We start from the raw sequence: 21,933 nt of genomic DNA, 5'->3' as shown, positions 1-21,933 counted from the left end.
AATGCTTTTAACAGATGCTGCTTCCCTGTTTCCAGGTCAGTTTCTGGTTATCACCTCACAGTTCAGACCCCTCTCATGACCATCTTGCTCATCTTCCCTGTGTGTTCTTACTAAATCCACTGCCAGACAGAAAACTAGAAGCTGCCAGACAGAGAGACATGAGCAGATGCATGGAAGGACAAGTAGTTTGATTTAAAAAGATTAAGAACGGCACTAGGTTTTAGAATAATTCAGGGGGCTTGACGTTTATTGCCAACATCAACTGGAAACCTGGAGCTCCCTTGGCTATGCGTCATAACCAGATTTTTCCAAAACAGACGGGAGAGAACATATCGAATAATAACAGCTCAACCAAATGTTACGACTCAATCATCACGACATGCAAAGCCTTTTATATGGGGTCTAAGTCTCAGACAGAATCCAAGATGCCCAAACTTATTTCCAACACCGGAAGCAACACTAATATTTGACTCTTTGAACACATTCTAAAACCAATCTGGTGACCGATTACATTTTAGTTATCCAAGTCCACATACAGTAATCCATCAGTCACACTCATTCTTATCCTTTGTTAATGTCATTTATGTGATACTGGAGAGTAACTATCAGTCTCCTACTTAACCAATTCATTGCAAAGAACCTCTGAATAATAGATAACGCCAGCCAATCATTATTAGTCAGAGGAAAACTGTGTTTATATAACAGCCAACATCAACATTTTGCATTTTGCCCTTAGAGGATGGCGAAAGAGGTATTAATCTTACCAGTATGGAACTAAAGCAGGTGTTGGAAGAGTAATATGCCTCAGCCCAGGATGACACTGCGAGAGTATTGAGTATCTACACAACACTGCCACCCAGAGGCAAGCCACATGCTTAACTACAGTGTTGGGGAAGATACTCTGAAAACATAATTCAAGCTACCAATTACTTCCCACTGAAAGAATTTAAGCTACCCTTTAGAAATATGGTTGACTTTTAAAAAATTACTTTGAAAAAGTAGTTCAATACAGCCAAACTATTTCCTGAAAAAAAAAAAAGACCTGTCGGACTACAAATTGCAAGAACAGATCACCTTGGGGGTCTTACGTTAAGAAAATGTTTCAAATGAGAATAAGGCAGGTCTGACGACAAAATAAAAGGAAGTGATTGCCTACTTCACCCATATTTTAGCTAAAAAGTAGTGTTGTTCCAGTAGTTCGCTACACGGCAAACAAGTAACTACTGAAACCTAACTAGATTAGAATTTAGTTCAACTACCACCAAGCTACTGAAAACACTACCTAGATTAGAATTTAGTTCAACTACCACCAAGCTACTGAAAACACTACCTAGATTAGAATTTAGTTCAACTACCACCAAGCTACTGAAAACACTACCTAGATTAGAATTTAGTTCAACTACCACCAAGCTACTGAAAACACTACCTAGATTAGAATTTAGTTCAACTACCACCAAGCTACTGCAAAATGTAATTAAATGACTAGTTGAACTACATGTAGTTCACTACTCCCCAACACTGCTTAATTAACTTGATTTCTACTCCCCTGTTCTTTTTAGTAAAAAAAACAAGTCATATTTAAAGATGTTTATTAATTTATAATACCTTAAAGCAGATCACTTCTTAATTTTTTTTTTACATTTATTCATATTGAGAAATTTCATAGCAGTGACATTGGTTGACAAACACTAACCAAAAGACTCACTCAAAGGAAGGAACCACACTGTTTCCATGGAAACCACAGCCACCCAAGACCAATCGCCCTCCTACTCAACCACCTGCATAACTATCCCACAGTTCTCACCCACACACTCACTCAGTATTTAGGCGCAAGAGCACACACACACCTGACAAACACACACCCATTACTCACTCTCAAATACACTAAGGCTGGGTTTACGCAGGCAGCACATTTCTGATATTTTTCTCTCCACTAACTGGTCTTTTGACCTTTCACATAAGATCTTTTTCAGAGCTTTTCGGTCAAAAAAAACAAGGCCAATAACTGAAATATATATCCGAATTGGGCTGCCTGTGTAAACGCAGCCATACTGTCTCACTACACAGACATCTCCCCAGCCCATCCACTGACACACAGAACATGATCTACATTCCCAGACATATACATACAACCCCTGGAACAAAAAGTATTCAATTAACAGGAGTCAGACAAAAACGGAATAAACAATACAAGATAAAAAATTGCAATATTAATATGATTACAGAATGAATCAAAAAGGCAAAAACAGACAGCATCCAAACATAAAGGAGGTAAAAAATACATCATTTCCAGATGGTACCCTCACCAAGCCCTTGCTCCCCCCCATGCCTCTAGCCCTTATGTCCTGTAGGAAGCCCTCCCACCACCACCTCACGGTTGACTGGCTCCTGGCGTCGATTCCCTTACTCCTCACTCAGGTCAGACGGGGAGTGGCGAGGATACGGGGCTTCCTCATGAGACTGGGTGTGGTACAGTCTAAACGGTCATGTGGATCAGAGAGGTAAGCCATTCAGAATGACACAAAATGGTCACTCAGAAGCACTCCAAAGTATTTTCACTCAGTTTAAAAAAGGAGAAAAAAGAAAGAAAGCAAGGCTTCACAACCAGGGGGAGGACACTTAGGAGTTAGTTTAGATTCTTCTTCTAGCTAAACCAGTTCATCCTCAAGGAGGTGATCCAACATGACAATGTCACACACATCCACTCAGGTGTTGACACAGCTGTCCATTTACAACTTTGAACTCTTCCTCTGTGTTGGTCCAGGAACGAACACGTGGCCCATGGCACAGAAAGATGCACCACTCCAGTCCACTGGTGCTATTGCAGACTAAACACTCCCTGCCAGTATGAGGCAACTACTGTACACAGTCTACATCGGGTGAGGGGGACGGCACTTTGTATAACAGTAGGAAATGATTCTCTTCCTCTAAGACGGGAAGGGGATGGGAAGATTAAGACCATACATAAAACTTACAAAGACACACTTTCAAATAAACAACCCAGTTAAGTGCCAACCCCGTGGGAACTTCCATTTCATTAGCAGAAAGACACATGGAGCAAACTGTATGCCGTGTCTTCAAGGGTAATGCAAACAACTGTATGCACAGTACGGGTCAAAGTTCCAAAGAGTTTGTTAGTGTTTCTTTGTAAGGTGAGTCTTCAAAACCTGTATATCCTCCCCCGGTTACACAGGATATATGCTCCTCCTGGGTAACCACAGATATTATATGTACAAATTCTTAACATGATTTTACAACAGAGAGAAGGAAAGGCAAAATTTGGCAAAAGGGTGAACAAAAGAAAATCGATTTGAATAAATTGGCACGAAAAAAACCTACATAATTCCTAAGCCACCGATTGGGCCAGAGTGCAACAAACACGTGCAACAAACACACGCCCGCTGACAGCTCTGTGACCCATCTTCCTGTGATCTCCCCAAATCCAGGGTTGACGGGCAGACAGAAGCCGAGCATAGGATGAATGTGGGGGAGGGGAGTGAAAGGATTGTTGTTTGTTGTTTTTACAAGAGCAGACAGCAGTTGCTCTCTGTGATCTTCTCCCGGTTACGCTGACCTACAAAGAGGACGATACAAAGAAACTTGACATCAGACAACGAAAGAGAAAATATCACACCAGACTTTCAGGTTTAAAGGGACAATAAGGCCTATATCTGTAGCAATTACAGCTCAACAGTGTCCCTGACACTGGTGTTAAGTACTTAAGTAGTATCTTTTGGTATCTGTACATGTATTATTTTTGACAATTTACTTAACTACATTCCTAAAGAAAATAATGTACTTTTTACTCCATAAATTTTCCCTGACATCCAAAAGTTACATCTTGAATGCTTAGTAGTACAGGAAAATGGTCCAATTCAAGCACTTATCAACAGAACATCCCTGGTCATCCCTACCTCCTCTGAACTGGCGGACTCACTACACACACATGCTTCGTTTGTAAATTATCAAATCGTATTTGTCACATGCACCGTATACAACAGGTGTAGACCTTAGTGAAATGCTTCCTTACAAGCACTTAACAATGCTGTTAAGAAAAATAAGTGTTAAGAAAGTATTTACTCAAACTGAAGTAAAAAATAAATAAAATAGAAAAATAAATAAAGCGCAACAATACAATAACGAGACTATACAGGGGGTACCGGTACAGAGTCAATGTGCGGAGGCACCGGTTAGTCGAGGTAATATGTACATGTAGGTAGAGGTAAAGTGACTAATTATGTCAGTGTTGGAGTGTGCCCCTGGCTATCTGTAAATTTAGAAAATGGTGCCATCTGGTTTGCTTAATATAACAAATTTGAAATGATTTAGACTTTTACTTTTGATACTTAAGTATATTTCACTAATTACATTTACTTTTGATACCTAAGTTTATTTAAAACCAAATACTATAACTGGCTGACTACACCGCTCGCAAAATAGATTTAGAAATCTATATTATTCAATTATTGCACCCACACTGCTCACGAGCGTCTGCGTGGCCAAGGGCTAAAATAGAAGTCAGTTCTATTTGTGCCGCAGATCACGCTGCAAGTCCTGCCTCTCCCATCTCCTCATTGGTTTATAGAAGCAAGTACCCACGTGCCATCTCCTCACTGGTTTTACCCACGTGGGTGACTGAAAGACGAACGAGGTCAGTGAAGCAAGTACCCACGCACCCCAATGCACCCCAATGCACCTAATTTATGAAAGTTGCCAATATATATAAAGTCAAGAGAAGAAAAAGACTAGAAGGAGGAGAGGTGACTAGAAACGATTCGGTTGACCATTTGTGTGGATTAATTGTCGGAGTAGAGGACCTTGTGCATTTCAGGTAAAATAACTCAATGTTTATATCCCAGGACAAATTAGCTAGCAACAGCAAGCTAGCTAAATAGGACAAATTAGCTAGCAAGTGCAAGCTAGCTAGCTAAATTGCCATAAATATTTAATGCTTTTCGACCTGTCCCCAAATTAATGTAATTGGTTCAGAGTTTGTTTTGATATTTTAACCTGCCTGTCGTGATCGCGTTTAGTGTGGGGGGACAAAATAAATGTATGCACGATGGTGCACGCACGCAGCCGGTTTGGGTTTCGTGTCAGACTTTAGCAGTATTTTACTGGGTGACTTTCAGTTGTGTCATTATATTAACTTCTCTAGGGTAGGGGGCAGCATTCGGAATTTTGGAAGAAAAGCATGCCCAAATTAAACTGCCAGCTACTCAGCCCCAGAAGATAAGATATGTATATTATTAGTAGAGTTGGATAGAAAACTCTGAAGTTTCTAAAACTGTTTGAATCATGTCTGTGAGTATAACAGAACTTATTTAGCAGGCGAAACCCTGAGGACAAACCATTCAGATTATTTTTTTTAGGTCACTCTTTTCAATGGATTTCCATTGGGAATCCAGATTTCTAAGGGACCTTCTTGCAGTTCCTACCGCTTCCACTGGATGTCAACAGTCTTTAGAAATTGGTTGAGGTTATTCCTTTGTGTAATGAAGAAGTACGGCCATCTTGAACAAGAGTCACTCGAAGTGTCCTGTTTGTTAGAGGCGCGTGACCAGAAAGCTAGCTCCAGTTTGTTTTAATCCTGTATTGAACACAGATCATCCCGTCTTCAATTTTATCGATTATTTACGTTAAATACCTAAAGTTGTATTACAAAAGTAATTTGAAATGTTTTGGCAAAGTTTACAGGTAACCTTTGAGATATTTTGTAGTCACATTTCACAAGTTGGAACCAGTGTTTTTCTGGATCAAACGCGCCAAATAAATGGACATTTTGGATATATATCGACGGAATTAATCGAACAAAAGTACCATTTCTGATGTTTATGGGACATATTGGAGTGTCAACAACAGAAGCTCGTCAAAGGTAAGGCATGAATTATATTTTTATTTCTGCGTTTTGTGTCGCGCCTGCAGGGTTGAAATACGCTTCTCTCTCTTTGTTTACTATGGCGCTATCCTCAGATAATAGCATCGTTTGCTTTCGCCGAAAAGCCTATTTGAATTCTGACATGTTGGCTGGATTCACAACCAGTGTAGCTTTAATGTGTGATTTAATGAAAGTTTATTTGTTTGAATTTGGTGCTCTGCATTTTCTCTGGCTTTTGGCCAAGTTAGACAGTAGCGTCCCGCCTAAACTCAGATTTTTGGACATAAATATTAACTTGCCGAACAAAACATACATGTATTGTGTAACATGAAGTCCTACGAGTGTCATCTGATGAAGAGTGATTCATTTTATCTCTATTTCTGCTTTTTGTTACTCCTCTCTTTGGCTGGAAAAATGGCTGTCTTTTTCTGTGACTTGGCTCTGACCTAACATAATCGTTTGGTGTGCTTTCGTCGTAAAACCTTTTTGAAATCGGACACTGTGTCTGGATTTACAACAAGTGTATCTTTAAAATGGTGTAAAATACTTGTATGTTTGAGGAATTTAAATTATGGGACTTCTGTTGTTTTGAATTTGGCGCCCTGCAGTTTCACTGGCTGTTGACGAGGTGGCGTCCCACATACCCTAGAGAAGTTAAGGCATTTTAACTTTTTTACAATTGGGTACGTTTTCCCACCACTGGTCCATGACAGCTAGGTGATGGGATGAGTCAGACAACCAGAGAGCGCAAGAGAAAGGTTCTCACCATGGGAGTTAGGTTCTGGCAGGGTCTCTCTGGCAACCAAGTGCATGACAGTTGTTCGGCCAGGGGGCAGCTTTAAAGCTTTGAAAACAAAAAGGACAGACAATGAACAATTCATATGCAGAATATATAATCACAAGATAATCCTCTTTAATTATGGCATTAGTAAGCATGCTCAGAATGTCCATTCTCCATCTTTGATGACAAGTTCATTACAGTGAATGTCCTCAACTGTGGCACATTTGAAATCAGAATTAATTTCAAAGGACAAAGGTCATACAGTATTCACTAGTTTATTTTAGCCCGGTAGCATGGTGTGTGTGTGTATAAGAGGGTCCATCAAGTACCGCCCAGGGTGACGCTGCCATGCAGGAAGCGTCCCTGGAAGATGAGGCGCAAGATGCTGGCGCTGCCCACCTGCTCCTCCTCCCATCCTGATGCAGAGATGAGACAACAACATTAGAACAACACTCAGAAGCAGTCTAATATCACTAGTGCCAGACAGCCACTCAGACAGAGACTTCCTGCAGTGGTTGAACACACAAACATGGCTGCCATCGTCAGTGGTTTGAAGGCGGCATATAGTGTTTAGAGCCAAGGCATTGTGTAACAACTGTCCCAATAATAACTGGAATGTGGTCCCCGTGACAAGAGACAGAAAGCATGTTTTTAAATCCGACCCAGACTAAGAAGAATTAAGAAAGTTGCAAATTGACCTGATTAATTCTGCAATACAACTCAATATAAAAAAAGACAGTGTTGTGGTTGTTCCCTGATCCACGTCCCAACATGCACAAACTCACCCAAGGGCCAGTTATCAAAGACGTGCTTGGCGATGTCCATGGCCGAGTCGTTGGGGGAGAAGATGAAGTCTTGTGTCTTCCCACTGACCAGGATAAGACGCAGATTCACCTGAAAAATCGCCCAAACAAAACATCTTAATAATCCTACACATGGCTCTACAGAAATCCCACAATTTCAGAATGATACGGTCTACACTTCCACCCCGTCGAGCAATGAGAAGCATGTAGCTTAGCCTAATCACATGGAATCCTTCCGTTTTCTCTCACCTCGAATGACATGAGATGACCCTCGGAAGCCTGCACTGAAATTGACATTCCTGTCTAATTAGATTTCTCTGGTGCAGATCTCTGCCCCGTTTAACTGGGCTGCTTCCTTCAGAGAGGACTGAGCTCGTTGTGAAGTGAGCCCCTATAGCAGGACAATGCACAGATAAGGGTGGAGCTGGGGGGGTGAAGTGGGCCTTCAGCGCTGTGGGCAGCTCCTCTCTCTGGGCTGTTGGCCTAATGCGATAACCCCAGGTGTCCCAGACAGCCCTGGGCCACGTTATTAAATTTACATGGCCAATGCGTAACCCAGGGGCGTAGTTGTGTGTGTGAAGGAGGGAGGGGGCTGGGGAATTTTCCCTGCTCTTCTTTGTACCCACCCAGTTCACTAAATGAACCCATTTAAAAGAAATTGAAGAAAAAATGTTGGCCATGCTGTTGCACTAATTGTACTAGCAACTTACGACATGTTAGCCTTTAAAAAAAAAAAAAAAAAAAAAAGGGACCATTTCATCTGTATTAGTCATTTACAGAATCCAAAGAATCCATTTTAGGAGACTTGGGTAATTGCATTTTCTTTCATAGATTTCAATCGCTCCTTGGTTTAACGATTACATCATCAACATGGTGTTTGCACAGTGTTTGGCTGGGAATAAATGCTCTCATTGAAAACCAAATGAGGACAACAAATGAAGGTAAGGCAGGTTGTTCAGGGTTCTGCAATGAGTCAAATTCCAAATGCCACAGAGAATAAATGAACCCCCCCTCCCCCCAACTAATTATGTGGTGAACTATGATTTCTCCAAAATAATAAGTCGTACGGGTATTGAAATCCATTTGGGAAATAAACAGCATTTTACATGAAGTAGTGCAACTCAGAGGTTACTGTCAGATGCTCCATGTAGGCTATGTAAACGGCATCTATTATAAACTCATCAATTCGACAATCATAAAATATCCGCTACCGGTAAGTAGCCTTAAGCATACACGGCAGCTCCTACACAGGAAGAGACCCCTGGCTCATAGCCTTCCCTCCTGCGGTGGCAGCAGCCCCAGGTCAGGACCTCTAATAGTGAAAAAAGCTCTGAAGCATCATTAGCCTATGGCCGGAAGCTACACTCCACCCCTGTGAATCTCTCCATCAGTTGACAGATCGTAACACGCTGCGCAAACACACTTCATCAGAGTAGATATTGGTATCCCACCACAATCCAATAAATGGCTTGGAAATCATGACAAATATCCTACCCTTACAAACACTATCATATTTTGGATACCAATATCAAAGTTACGGTAAAAATTGAATGGGTAATTCCCCCACATAATAAAATATGTTCATTTGTCCCTAAACTTTCTGGTGGTAAATCGGGGAAGCCAGAACAAAGAATCTGTGCCACAAGGTGTATTGTCAGGATAGTCCTACACTGAGCTGTTTACAAACACGCCGACCCTACTAAGCCCCTCCCCCTATGCACTGCATAACCTCTGAGTGGGGTTAGATACCAAAGTCATCATTAACAAGCCCCCTCCCCCCCATCCCTGGCTTCCCTTCATCCCTTTAATCCTCAACCAAACAAAACAAACTCGAATCTGCCTAGCTGCCCTTGGTTCTTTTTTTAACCATCAAGGATATCCTCTTAGACTATCCAATCAAGAGAAACATTAACTTCAAAAACTCAGCTTTGAAGTAACAGAAAAGGTCTGTGCAACACATGCGTGCATTGGAAACAGAAAGGCACTTAGACCGTATTGCTACTAAGTCACTCTGGATAAAAGCGTCTGCTAAATTACCAAAATATCAATGTAAATATGAACAAAATATTTGCAGAAGTAGACAACTCTAGAGCACTACAAGCTGGCATAGGTACAACAGGGCAGGCGGCCTAGAGTAGCCTATCAGCCTTTTCATTGATTTGAGATCGTTTGTGATTTCAAATTGACTGGTTCTCCTCAGTCCCTACAATCAATCTCCTCTTCATCCCTGATTTAACACAACAGTGCCATGGACAAGGTCTTTGCCTTTACACATGTCAACTGGGTTTGTTTGGAGAATAACCGTATTCAAAATGGGTGGAGCTGTGATTTTTTGATAGGAAGACAATCAATTAAGGCTCATCTAGAAAAAATGTGGGTCAATCTCAAAATGTAGTTTGACAGATGGTGATTACAGAAACAGCTATTCTGTTTGTGAGAGTGTTAACGTTAGTCCCTGATCCTGGCTCCTAACCCCCAAATACATTTGGGCTCCCGAGTGGCGCAGCAGTCTAAGGCACTGCATCTCAGTGCTAGAGGCGTCACTACAGACACCCTGGTTCGAATCCTGGCTGTATCACAACTGGCCGTGATTGGGAGCCCCACCAGGCAGCGCACAATGGGCACAATGGGCCCAGTGTTGGCCGGTGTAGGCCGTCATTGTAAATAAGAATTTGTTCTTAACTGACTTGCCTAGTTAAATAAACATTCCATTTAAAAATGGAAAACATAACATGCATTATAACCATTTTAATATTAGACATACAGGATCTTATGCAGTAAGGATTGTGTTGGATTGCAATGAATACTCACCATATCGAGATCCCTTGCAGTTGTCATGGTTCTGAAGCAGATCTGAACAGAACCGAGTGTACTGCGCTTCGCTGGTTGAGACCGGGCCAACCCCCTGGCACAAAGAGCACTGTGTGCGTTTCACTACTCTCACCCCTCTTTCCTTCTCTGCTTTCAACAGCCTAGCACCTTCTCAAGCGCGCTGACAACGTGAACAAATTGGTTGCTATATTCGCCCGTTCGTGTGATATCTGCGAACGATGGAGGCTAGTAGGTAGCAAGCTTATCTGCCCAATCAACCACTGTCTAGCAATCATACACTCACTGCTAGACAGTCGCTATTTAGCTAGCATTTGGCTAGAAATTAGCTAGCTAGCTTCAGTAGCTTGCCAACACGAATACTTAGTTAACTATTACAGTCACAAACACATTAGATGGCTCTAAACTCGTTGCTTTAACCTTAATAACGATTTTTACTGAAAACCCTCCATTACTGCTGGACAATATGTAACTAGTAACATGACTAACTAGCAAGGAGCTAAGTTAACTAGCTAACATTACTTCTGGGTTGTGGCAATTTACAAGGTTGGTTTCTTGAAGAAAACATATACTTCACTAACGATTACGTTTGAGTGAAGAAGCTCATTACGGAAACATTGACAGAAATGTAAAGTTAACTTATTAGTTAGCTAGTTACCTGGCTAAAATCAAAAAAGCTAGCTAAGGTTAGCTGAAAATATCGGACTGCGGCAGAAAAGCGGAACAGAAAAGACAAACAGCGATATCTCTACCCTTAATCTTACTAATAAACTCACAGTTTCGATTACTGTACCAGTATAAAACAAGTACTTAAATATTTAGCTACGCATCCCAATGGTAAAAAGTATCCAATGTTCGAGAGTTTCTGTTGGTCAGAAAAACATCGAACCTAGCTGCTGCTTGTTGAAGAATAATGGCAGGACATTTAAAGACACAGGAAATCAGCTGGTTGTCAACATAGGAAACGAAAATACACCACAACAAAGTATGTCTGGGAGTTGAAGTCTTGCCATAAGATTCCATTTTGATTGAACAAGTTATGACACCAGGCAATAAACAACATACATTTGGATAATTTGTGTTGAAGCCACCTTTTACAGAAAGACTGGGAAATTATAATTGAAAGTTAAGCCAGAAATCAGTTTATTTTGGATGATTAAAATTTACTTACAAAACATTTATACACAGTAATTTCTCTTGACACATTTACAGATATAAAATAGTTTAAATAGAACATGTTCTCATGAGTAAGAATACAAATGGTCATGAAACTGTCAGTACACAATCTATTTTATATATATTTAAAAAAAATACTGTTCTGATGACCTCAAGGTTATGTGTGTTAAAAGCAATGTTTGTAAACATAATGTTGTAATTTACTCCACAAAACATTGTAAGGAGACACTTATGTAATCTGCAAGGCTTTGCAACATGATGCTGTAACAAGCTTTGAGCCCTTTGGAACCATTAAAAATGGTTAAAGAACTGTAATAAAACAAGCAGGCCAAACAAAAATACCAACCACAAAACACAATAGAATGTATAATTAAGCAAGAAGGCCCGAGGGGGTGTGGTATATGTGCACGACAACGCGGAGTGCCTGGATACACCACTTAGCCATGGTATATTGGCAATATACCACAAACCCCCGAGGTGCCTTATTGCTATTATAAACTGGTTACCAACGTAATAAGAGCAGTTGCGTCATACCCATGGTATACAGTCTGATATACCATGAGTTTCAGCCAATCAGCATTCAGGGCTCCAACCACCCAGTGTATAATGTCTTACAAATTGAAAAGGATTAGCAAACCGCTATACACATGTACTTGAAAGTAAACAGTTCAACTGACAAAATAACATTGTAAAAGCTCAAAACAGAGAGAATGGAGAATGTCAAGCACAAACAATATTCATTGTTAATGGAATCATAACCTATCTTTACAAAGTTGTTTTTAGAAACAATGACAGTCTGAAAATATCCCCACTTTCACTCACAGCTATTTGTAGTTTGTTTTCTAGCCCATTTTCCAATAAGACTGGACTGTCTTGATCTTAAAATCTTCATTTGATACCAATAACAGCAGATATCAATTGTAATTGATAATCTGTGGTGACAATTTCCACATCAAACAGGCATAGAATACAAATAACAGTTTCATACCCTTAAAGTGAGGAACTGAAAATGTAGACTGAGGCACATAGTTAAACAGCAAAAAGTTGATGTAAACAACACCACACAAAGTTTCTATAAACAGAACTTGACTGAGGCTGGTGGGCTTTTCAGTTCAAGTTATTACTACATTCAGTTAGACACTCATTAGAGTTAGCGATTAAAACCCAGGCCCCTCTTTCAATGACACAATTATATACAAACAGTTATGTACACAATTATACATGGAACCAGTCAGGTGGGTAACATGAACCACAAGCTTAAGACCTTCGAACAGAAATGTAACCTGAAAGCCTTTTAATGCAACTCCAGAAATTATACTAGTTTCATGTATTGGAATCCCTTCTCTGCCTTTCACTAGTGTCAGTTTTGGGCTGAATATACTAATCCCCCCCCCCCCTCCCCCCTCAGTGTACCTTCCTACAGACATCTCTCTATTTGGTAGAGTTTGTATATCATCATGGTACAAAAATAAGTTATTTCTCTCGTCACACAATCTCTACCTTTAAGCCTTTGAGTGCATCATTTTAAACCAAATAATTATTTGGGCAGCTCTTAAAATAAAAAACATTTTAACATACATAAATATATATATATATATATATATATGTATCCAACAAAAATATACATGCATGTTTCTGTATAAATATTTAAACAAAATTATATAAATTATTGTTTAAAAGAATATTCAAAATTTGAACTTTTGGGTAAGGACTCTCTATAGTATAGACTCTATCTCTCTATAGTGCAAACAGTGAGTTCTGGGATTGTTTGACACTCTGCTTGGTATTGCCTGTCCTCAAAGAACACAAATAAAACCATAGTGATTGACCTACATGGACAGGAGGACACGCAACACCACGTACCCTGTTGATGTGCTTACTGACTCACAGGGCAAAGACACAAGAGACCAGATGTCATTTGGGGGAAAATGGCTGAATTGAGGCAGAAACAACCAGGCACTAGAATAACACGTTAAAGTGGAGAAACTCTGTTTCCTTACCATTTGTACCACCTAAATGACATCATCATTGAGACAAAGAACCCTTTCAACATTTAGATATGCAGAAATGTGGCAAGTTCATGTTGACAGAGTATATACAGTGCATTCGGAAAGTATTCAGACCCCTTGACCTTCTCCACATTGTTACAGCCTTATTCTAAAATGGATTTAAAAAAATTTAAAATATCCCCTCAATACCCCATAATGACAAAGCAAAAACAGGTTTAATAAAAAAATATATATATTCTAAAATTTAAAAGAATTATCACATTTACATAAGTATTCAGACCCTTTACTCAGTACTTTGTTGAAGCACCTTTGGCAGCGATTACAGCTTTGCGTCTTCTTGGGTATGACGCTACAAACTTGGCACACCTGTATTTGGAGAGTTTCTCCCATTCTTCTCTGCAGATCCTCTCAAGTTTTGTCAGGTTGGATGGAGAGTGTCGCTGCACAGCTATTTTCAGGTCTCTCCAGAGACGTTTGATCGGGTTCAAGTCCGGGCTCTGGCTCGGCCACTCAAGGACATTCAGAGACCTGTCCCGAAGCGACTCCAGCGTTGTCTTGACTGTGTGCTTAGGGTCGTTGTCCTGTTGGAAGGTGAACCTTCGCCCCAGTCTGAAGTCCTGAGCGCTCTGGAGCAGGTTTTCATCAAGGATCTCCCTGTACTTTTCTCCCTTCATCTTTTCCTCGATCCTGACTAGTCTCCCAGTCCCTGCTGCTGAAAAACATCCCCACAGCATGATGCTGCCACCACCATGTTCCACCGTAGGGATGATGCCAGGTTTCCTCCAGACATGACGCTTGGCTTTCAGGCCAAAGAGTTAAATCTTGGATTCATCAGACCAGAGAATCTTGTTTCTCATGGTCTGAGAGTCCTTTAGGTGCCTTTAGGCAAACTTCATGTGCCTTTTACTTCCGTCTGGCCATTCTACCATAAAGGCCTGATTGGTGGAGTGCTGCAGAGATGGTTGTCCTTCTGGAAGGCTCTCCCATCTCCACAGAGGAACTCTGGAGCTCTGTCAGAGTGACCATTGGGTTCTTGGTCACCTCCCTGTTCAAGGCCCTTCTCCCCCGATTGCTCAGTTTGGCAAGGCGGCCAGCTCTAGGAAGAGCCTTAGTGGTTCCAAACTTCTTCCACACTGTCAACTGTGGAACCTTATATAGACAGGTGTGTGCTTTTCCAAATCATGTCCATCAATTGAATTTACCACAGGTAGACTCCAATCAAGTTGTATAAACATCTCAACGATGATCAATGGAAACAGGATGCACCTGAGCTCAATTCCGAGTCTCATAGCAAAGGGTAAATAAGGTATTGGTTTTTTATTTTTAATAAATTTGCAAAAATTTCTAAAAACCTGTTTTTGCGTTTTCATTATTGTGTGTAGATTGATGAGGGAAAACATTAATTTAATCAATTTTAGAAGAAGAATAAGACAGAAAGTTAAGACTGTTGTGGCACAATTCCCAGAGAGTTGAAAAAACCCAGATAAGAATGTGCTCCTGTTCAAGGCTTGCGTGGTATGTCGTTGGGGCAAATACCATCTACTCCACCACTATTCTCCTCTAAGACATCATTCCTTCCACCTCACTCTCATCCTCTGCCAGGTAGTTGGGGCTCTTTGATCGGAGGACTGGCTCAAATTTACCACGGTTGGGTGTGGCCTCTGAGCTGTTCTTAATCCCGTAACCAAAGTAGATGATAAAACCTAGGAGAGAGAGGGAAGAAGGAAGAAAAACTGATTTAAACAGTGATAAGCTACGGCATGCCAAAGGTGAACCTCACTGACACACTGTACTTGCGTTACACAAAGTTGTGTAATACAGATAGGCGCAAGAGGCAAATAAATAATAGGGGTGGCAATCTCACTAACCAATAGTCATCCACACTGCAAAGCGACACCACGTTGGCCCATCCAGCTGCATCATGAGGTAAATGTTGACAAAGATACTGACCAATGGCAACACTGGGAGTAGGGGTACCTGAAGGGATTCAAAATGTTTATTTTGTACATTAAACCACACACTGGACATATTCAAGTCTAACAACTACAAAATATTTTCTAATTCACTTTTATGCGAAGAGCTGATGAGGAAACGTTTAGTAAATGGAAACTGGTTTCTCAAGAAAATGTTTGTGAAATGAGTCCTGTGACTGAAAACTTCCATCATACCTTAAAGGTGAGTGACTGTCTGCTCGGGGGCTGTCTCCATATGATGACCACACACAGGAAGGAGAAGAAGGCCAGTATCGCACATATGGTGACCCACACTGGGTGGCCACTTACCACCTCTGCCCCACACACAGACAGTACTATGCACAGCAGGGTGAACACCACAGCTAAAGAGAGAAGAGAGATTGTTAACTTAGCATGTACAGTGGAATCTTATTAAATAATTTCAATGTATTCTCTCATTTGCATTATCAGACAGCTGCTTCCAGTATGCCAACCCTCTCAAAAAAGGCTAACTTAAATATAGCTTTAAACACCATCAACACTTCACCCTGTCAAAAGGGGGAGACTCACAGATGACAGCGGTAGTGATGTAGACGATGAGCCCGGAGGTCTTGGTTGGGACGTCACAGCTGGGCACCAGCAGCATCTTGAGGATGAACCGCTCCCTGAGGGGCCTGGTCTCCCCCTCACTCTCCTGGCCAAACTCATCCCCACTGTCCCCCTCTGCCATGGCTGCCCTCTGCAGACCCACCAGCTCCACCAGCTTCTCACTGGCACCACTAACACCCAGGGTGCCCGGTTGGTACCTGAGAACAAATACACATACAGTTGAAGTTGGAAGTTTACATACACCTTTGCCAAATACATTTAAACTCAGTTTTTCACAATTCCTGACATTTAATACCAGTAAAAATTCCCTGTCTTAGGTCAGTTAGGATCACCACTATATTTTAAGAATGTGAAATGTCAGAATAATATTAGAGAGAATGATTTATTTAATTTTTTATTTATTTCATCGTATTCCCAGTGGGTCAGAAGTTTACATACACTCAATTAGTATTTGGTAGCGTTGGCTTTAAATTGTTTAACTTGGGTCAAACGTTTCATGTAGCCTTCCACAAGCTTCCCACAATAAGTTGAGTGAATTTTGGCCCATTCCTCCTGACCAAACTGAGTCAGATATGTTAGGCCGCCTTGCTCGCACACACTTTTTCAGTTCTGCTCACAAATTTTCTATGGGATTGAGGTCAGGGCTTTGTGATGGCCACTCCAATACCTTGACTTTGTCGTCCTTAAGCCATTTTTCCACAACCTGGGAAGTATGCTTGGGGTCATTGTCCATTTGGAAGACCCATTTGCGACAAAGCTTTAACTTCCTGACTGATGTCTTGAGATGTTGCTTCAATATATACGCATAATTTTCCTCCCTCATGATGCCATCTATTTTGTGAAGTGCACCAGTCCCTCCTGCAGCAAAGCACCCCCCACAACATGATGCTGCCACCCCGTGCTTCATGGTTGGGATGGTGTTCTTCGGCTTGCAAGCATCCCCCTTTTTCCTCCAAACATTACGATGGTCATTATGGCCAAACAGTTCTATTTTTGTTTCATCAGACCAGAGGACATTTCTCCAAAAAGTACAATCTTTGCTCCTATGTGCAGTTGCAAACCGTAGTCTGGATTTTTTATGGCGGTTTTGGAGAGGTGGCTTCTTCCTTGCTGAGCGGCCTTTCAGGTTATGTCGATATAGGACTCGTTTTACTGTGGATATAGCTACTTTTGTACCTGTTTCCTCCAGCATCTTCACATGGTCCTTTGCTGTTGTTCTGGGATTGATTTGCACTTTTCGCACCACAGTACGTTCATCTCTTGGAGACAGAACGCGTCTCCTTCCTTAGCGGTATGACGGCTGCGTGGTCCCATGGTGTTTATACTTGCGTACCATTGTTTGTACAGATGAACGTTGTACCTTCAGATGTTTGGAAATTGCTCCCAAGGATGAACCAGACTTGTGAAGGTCTACACTTTTTTTTCTGAGGTCTTGGCTGATTTCTTTTGATTTTCCCATGTCAAGCAAAGAGGCACTGAGTTTGAAGGTAGGCCTTGAAATACATCCACAGGTACACCACCAATTGAATCAAATTATGTCAATTAGCCTATCAGAAGCTTCTAAAGCCATTACATCATTTTTTGGAATTTTCCAAGCTGTTTAAAGGCACAGTCAACTTAGTATATGTAAACTTCTGACCCACTGGAATTGTGATAAAGTGAATTATATGTGAAATAATCTGTCTGTAAACAATTGTTGGAAAAATTACTTGTGTCATGCACAAAGTAGATGTCCTAACCGACTTGCCAAAACTATAGTTTGTTAACAAGAAATTTGTGGAGTGGTTGAAAAATGAGTTTTAATGACTCCAACCTAAGTGTATGTAAACTTCCGACTTCAACTGTAGGTAGAATTCAGTCAACCCTTACTTTACTAGTTACGTACTTTACTAGAACATTTTCATTTACAGCAAAGAGTTGGATATTTGAGGAATCAAATGTGTTTGTGACTCTTAAAAAAAAAAAGAAGGGTATTAGCTATAATCCTCTGTGCTAACCTGAGGATAAGCACGCACACAGCCACTAGTGTGTATGCCAGGAGAGTTCCTATCGACATCAGGTCCACCAGGGCTGCCAGATCAAACAGGAATGCCATCAAGGCTGCCGAAAGAAAGAATAGGTTTCAATTCTAAGCAGCATAGGGTAGCAGCTAAACAGTTGACAGAAAACAAAGTGTTGGTGCACAAAGGAGATACTTAGTAAAACATGAGCTAAGCTTACCTGCTACAATACCCGACACAATGGTGGCTAACAGGGGGGTCTTGGTTTTGATGTTCATCTTTGAGAGGAAACGGAAGAGCAGGCCGTCCTCAGCCATGGCATAGATTACACGGGGCATGGGGAACATTGAGCCCAGTAAACTGGACAGGGAAAAGAGAGAAAGACTCAGACAAAGTAGTCGCCATCACACAGAGGCCAGCCATGTCTCTGGACAGTCCACAAACACTGAATGACCCCGAAATAAGTTAACACATGAAACAAACACTTTTGGGTTTATATATTCCACATCATAATTTGTGTCTGTTCCTTTGCCTGCAAATAATCACAAACAAAAAAGGAATTGAAACCACAGTATATGAAAATAAACATCTGTTCAAACCCAGAAATAAATATCTAACTAAAAATAGCCTGCCATCTGGGTGCCTTTTAACCTTTGATAGAAGTGCACACAAGGACATGAGGAAGTCTCTATGGGAAACTGTCTATCAGTCACCTGGTGGAGAGTGCACAGAGGGAGCCCACAGCCACGATGTAGCGGGCAGGGTCCCAGTGCACATACTTGAAGGCCTCTGGCAGCGGGCTCTCTTTGTTCAGCAGGTAGTAGGGCATCATGAGAGTGAGGGCTGCAGACACCCCGAAGTAGGCAAAGAAACAGATGAGCAGAGAAGCCACGATACCGATGGGGATGGAACGCATGGGGTTCTTGGCCTCTTCACCTGTGGAAAAAGATAAAGACGGTTTAGATTTGACAGTCGTCAACCACAGGTACATTTTACATTTACTTTTTAGCCATTAAGGGGACGCTCTTATCCAGAGAATACATGTTCATACTGGTCCCCCGTGGGAATCAAACCCACAACCCTGGCGTTGCAAGTGCCATGCTCTACCAGCTGAACCACACGGAACCAAAACATTAAGAACACCTGCTCTTTCCATGACATAGACTGACCAGGTGAAAGCTATGAACCCTTATTGATGTCACTTCTTAAATCCACTTCAGTCTGTGTAGATGAAGGAGAGGAAACAGGTTAACAAAGTATTTTTAAGCCTTGAGACATTGATTGTGTATTTGTGCCATTCAAAGGGTGAATCGGCAAGACAAAAGATTTAACTGCCTTTGAACGGGGTATGATGGTCGGTGCCAGGCGCACTAGTTTGTGTCTCAAGAACTGCATCACTGCTGGGGTTCACACAACAGTTTCCTGTGTGTATCAAGAATGGTCCACCACCCAAAGCACATCCAGCCAACTTGACACAACTGTGGGAAGCATTGGAGTCAACATGGGCCAGCATCCCTGTGGAACGCTTTCAACATCTTGTAGAGTCCATGCCCTGACGATTTGAGGCTGTTCTGAAGGCACAAGCAGGGGGTGCCGTGCCACTCAATATTACGAAAGTGTTCTTAATGTTGTGTGTAAATCATTGGTATCAAGAGACGAGAGGAAATTGCCTACTTGTGGTTGCGATGCAGTCGAAACCCACAAAGGCGTAGAAGCAAGTTGCTGCACCAGAAAGGACTCCACTGAAGCCGAATGGAGCAAAACCCCCGTTGCCAAACTTCTCTTTAATGATCCTGGACAAAGAAAGAGCAGGGGACTGGTTATAATTATTATTTAATAAAGTTATTGAAGTAGCCTGGAAAATAAAGAAAAACGGCAAAGAGAAAGATAATAATTTCATATTGAGTCTTCAGGAAGAGAACTGGTATCCCTAATGGTTGATGTCTCTAAAGGAGTTAATATATTTTTTGTAAACAGACTCATATATTCAACTACTGCCTAGGGCTGATTTTAAAACACCATTCCTGCCTAATAAACCACTCCTCATGAGCTCTTCTGTCTGTCTGCCAGCTGGTTGGTGACTCACTCTGTATCAGTGATGTTGGATGTGTTGACAAAGTACTCGACAGTGAGGTTCCAGTTAGTACGGTCTCCCTTCACCAGTCCTGAGATGATGACGAAGCCCAGCACCACCAGGTTGACCCCCGTGAAGATCTTGTTCACCAGGGCCGACTCACTCACGCCAAACGCCAGCAGGCCTGTGTGGGTGTTGGCAAAGTGTCAGGGCCACAGACGTGGGCAGCGACCAAGCACAGCCAATCATAATGCTAAACTGAATGGGCACTCTTCGCATGCCCTAATGCAGGAATGAAGAGCCCTATCATTGTAGCTGTATTTTCGCTGAGGGTGTGTATAATGCTTTCAAATGTGTTCAGAGTTATGTTAAACGAGAGCCTCACCAGTGAGCAGCAAGATCAGGATGAGGGCGAAGAGGTCTGGGTATTCAGCCAGAATCTTCCCAGGGACCTTGATGGACATGGAGGCTCTGAAGAAGTCTGAGATCTTCTGTTCAACCAGGTTGTCAAAGGTGGAGCTCCAGGCCCGAGCAACACTGGCTGTGCCTGAAAGAGGGAGAGAAGAGGAAGGGAGCGAGAGGAAGAGATTTATAATGACAGAAGTTGGAGTCACACTTTCAAGGGCCCTTCTGTCAAGAGGCAATCCTTCTAGAGGACCAATCTGCCTGTAAAACCTCTTCAGCTCAAGTCCTCATCAGAATCTTAATTATTCAGCTACTCAGAATTGCTGATAATCTCAATTGACTGTCTTGGGTATTGCAGTAATATCCCTGCTTAGAGTAATGAGGAAAAATTATGAGAGATTTATCATTGCACCTCTCATATCCTGTTTAAACCTCAAACGTGTTTCTTGCAACTTTATAAGATACAAACAATTAAAACGTTCCCTCCCCCCATTTTGAATGACATCCCTTCTTAATCTCAAATCCCTCATTTTCTCTAACTCCCACTTCTGACTCACCTATGACATAGGAGAGGATGAGGTTCCAACCAGTGATGAAGGCCCAGATCTCCCCCACTGTCACATAGCTGTACATGTAGGCTGAACCAGTCTTTGGCACACGGGCACCAAACTCAGCATAACACAGACCAGCAAGGACGGAGGAGAGCGCTGCGATGAGGAAGCAGAGCACGATGGCTGGGCCGGCCTTCTCCCTGGCCACCTCTCCAGCCAGCAAATAGACGCCGGCCCCCAGAGTGGATCCCACCCCCAGGGCTATCAGGTCCAGTGTGCTCAGGCAGCGGGCGAAGTGGCTCTCTTCCTGGTTACAGTCCAGCGCTCGCCGCCTGAGCAGCATCTTACCAAAGGAAGCTAGCTTCTTAGCCATGGTAGGACAGGAGGTCACCAAGTCAAGAGGAGATGAAGGATCTTCTTACAGCCGGCTGGGGAAGAGGAGAAATAAATAAAATACGCTGCATTCGGAAAGTATTCAGACCCGTCAACTTTTTCCAATTTCTTTTTACATTACAGCCTTATTCTAAAATTGATTAAATTGTTTTGCTTCCCCTCATCAATCCACACACAAACAAAATACCCCATAATGACGAAGCAAAAACAGGTTATTAGAATGTTTTACAAATTTATTCAAAATAAAAAACTTATATCATATTTACATAAATATTCAGACCTTTTTTCTTAACCTTTATTTAACTAGGCAAGTCAGTTAAGAACAAATTCTTATTTCCAATGACAGCCTTGTTCAGGGGCAGAACGACAGATTCTTATCTTGTCAGCTTGGGGATTCGATCTTGCAACCTTCCGGTTACAAGTCCAACGCTCTAACCACTAGGCTACCAATTGAGCTCAGGTTCATCCTGTTT

At 41.7% G+C, this 21,933-nt stretch overlaps 2 protein-coding genes across 2 annotated transcripts; both read right to left on the bottom strand.

Moving 5' to 3' along the window:
- Positions 1-1,572: 1,572 nt before the first annotated feature.
- LOC139581287 (ubiquitin-like protein 3) lies at positions 1,573-11,226 on the bottom strand. The gene is made up of 5 exons (XM_071410879.1): positions 10,274-11,226; positions 7,445-7,553; positions 6,989-7,075; positions 6,645-6,722; positions 1,573-3,574 (listed from the first exon to the last, which is right to left on the bottom strand). The coding sequence occupies exons 1-5, from the start codon at positions 10,298-10,300 to the stop codon at positions 3,522-3,524; spliced, it is 354 nt and encodes a 117-aa protein (XP_071266980.1). The 5' UTR covers positions 10,301-11,226; the 3' UTR covers positions 1,573-3,521.
- A 184-nt stretch (positions 11,227-11,410) lies between these two features.
- Positions 11,411-21,440, bottom strand: LOC139581262 (cationic amino acid transporter 3-like). The gene is made up of 11 exons (XM_071410830.1): positions 21,074-21,440; positions 20,497-20,658; positions 20,124-20,295; positions 19,712-19,830; positions 18,751-18,973; positions 18,258-18,397; positions 18,035-18,137; positions 15,999-16,234; positions 15,645-15,811; positions 15,345-15,453; positions 11,411-15,179 (listed from the first exon to the last, which is right to left on the bottom strand). Exons 1-11 carry the CDS (start codon positions 21,438-21,440, stop codon positions 15,037-15,039), a joined length of 1,941 nt encoding a protein of 646 aa, XP_071266931.1. The 3' UTR covers positions 11,411-15,036.
- Between the last annotated feature and the right edge of the window lie 493 nt (positions 21,441-21,933).

The sequence above is a fragment of the Salvelinus alpinus genome, chromosome 7 (genome assembly GCF_045679555.1).
Source record: "Salvelinus alpinus chromosome 7, SLU_Salpinus.1, whole genome shotgun sequence".
Classification (NCBI taxonomy): Eukaryota; Metazoa; Chordata; class Actinopteri; order Salmoniformes; family Salmonidae; genus Salvelinus; species Salvelinus alpinus.
The sequence above is the reverse complement of the archived record's forward strand: the minus strand, read 5'-3'. Positions and strand labels throughout refer to the sequence as shown.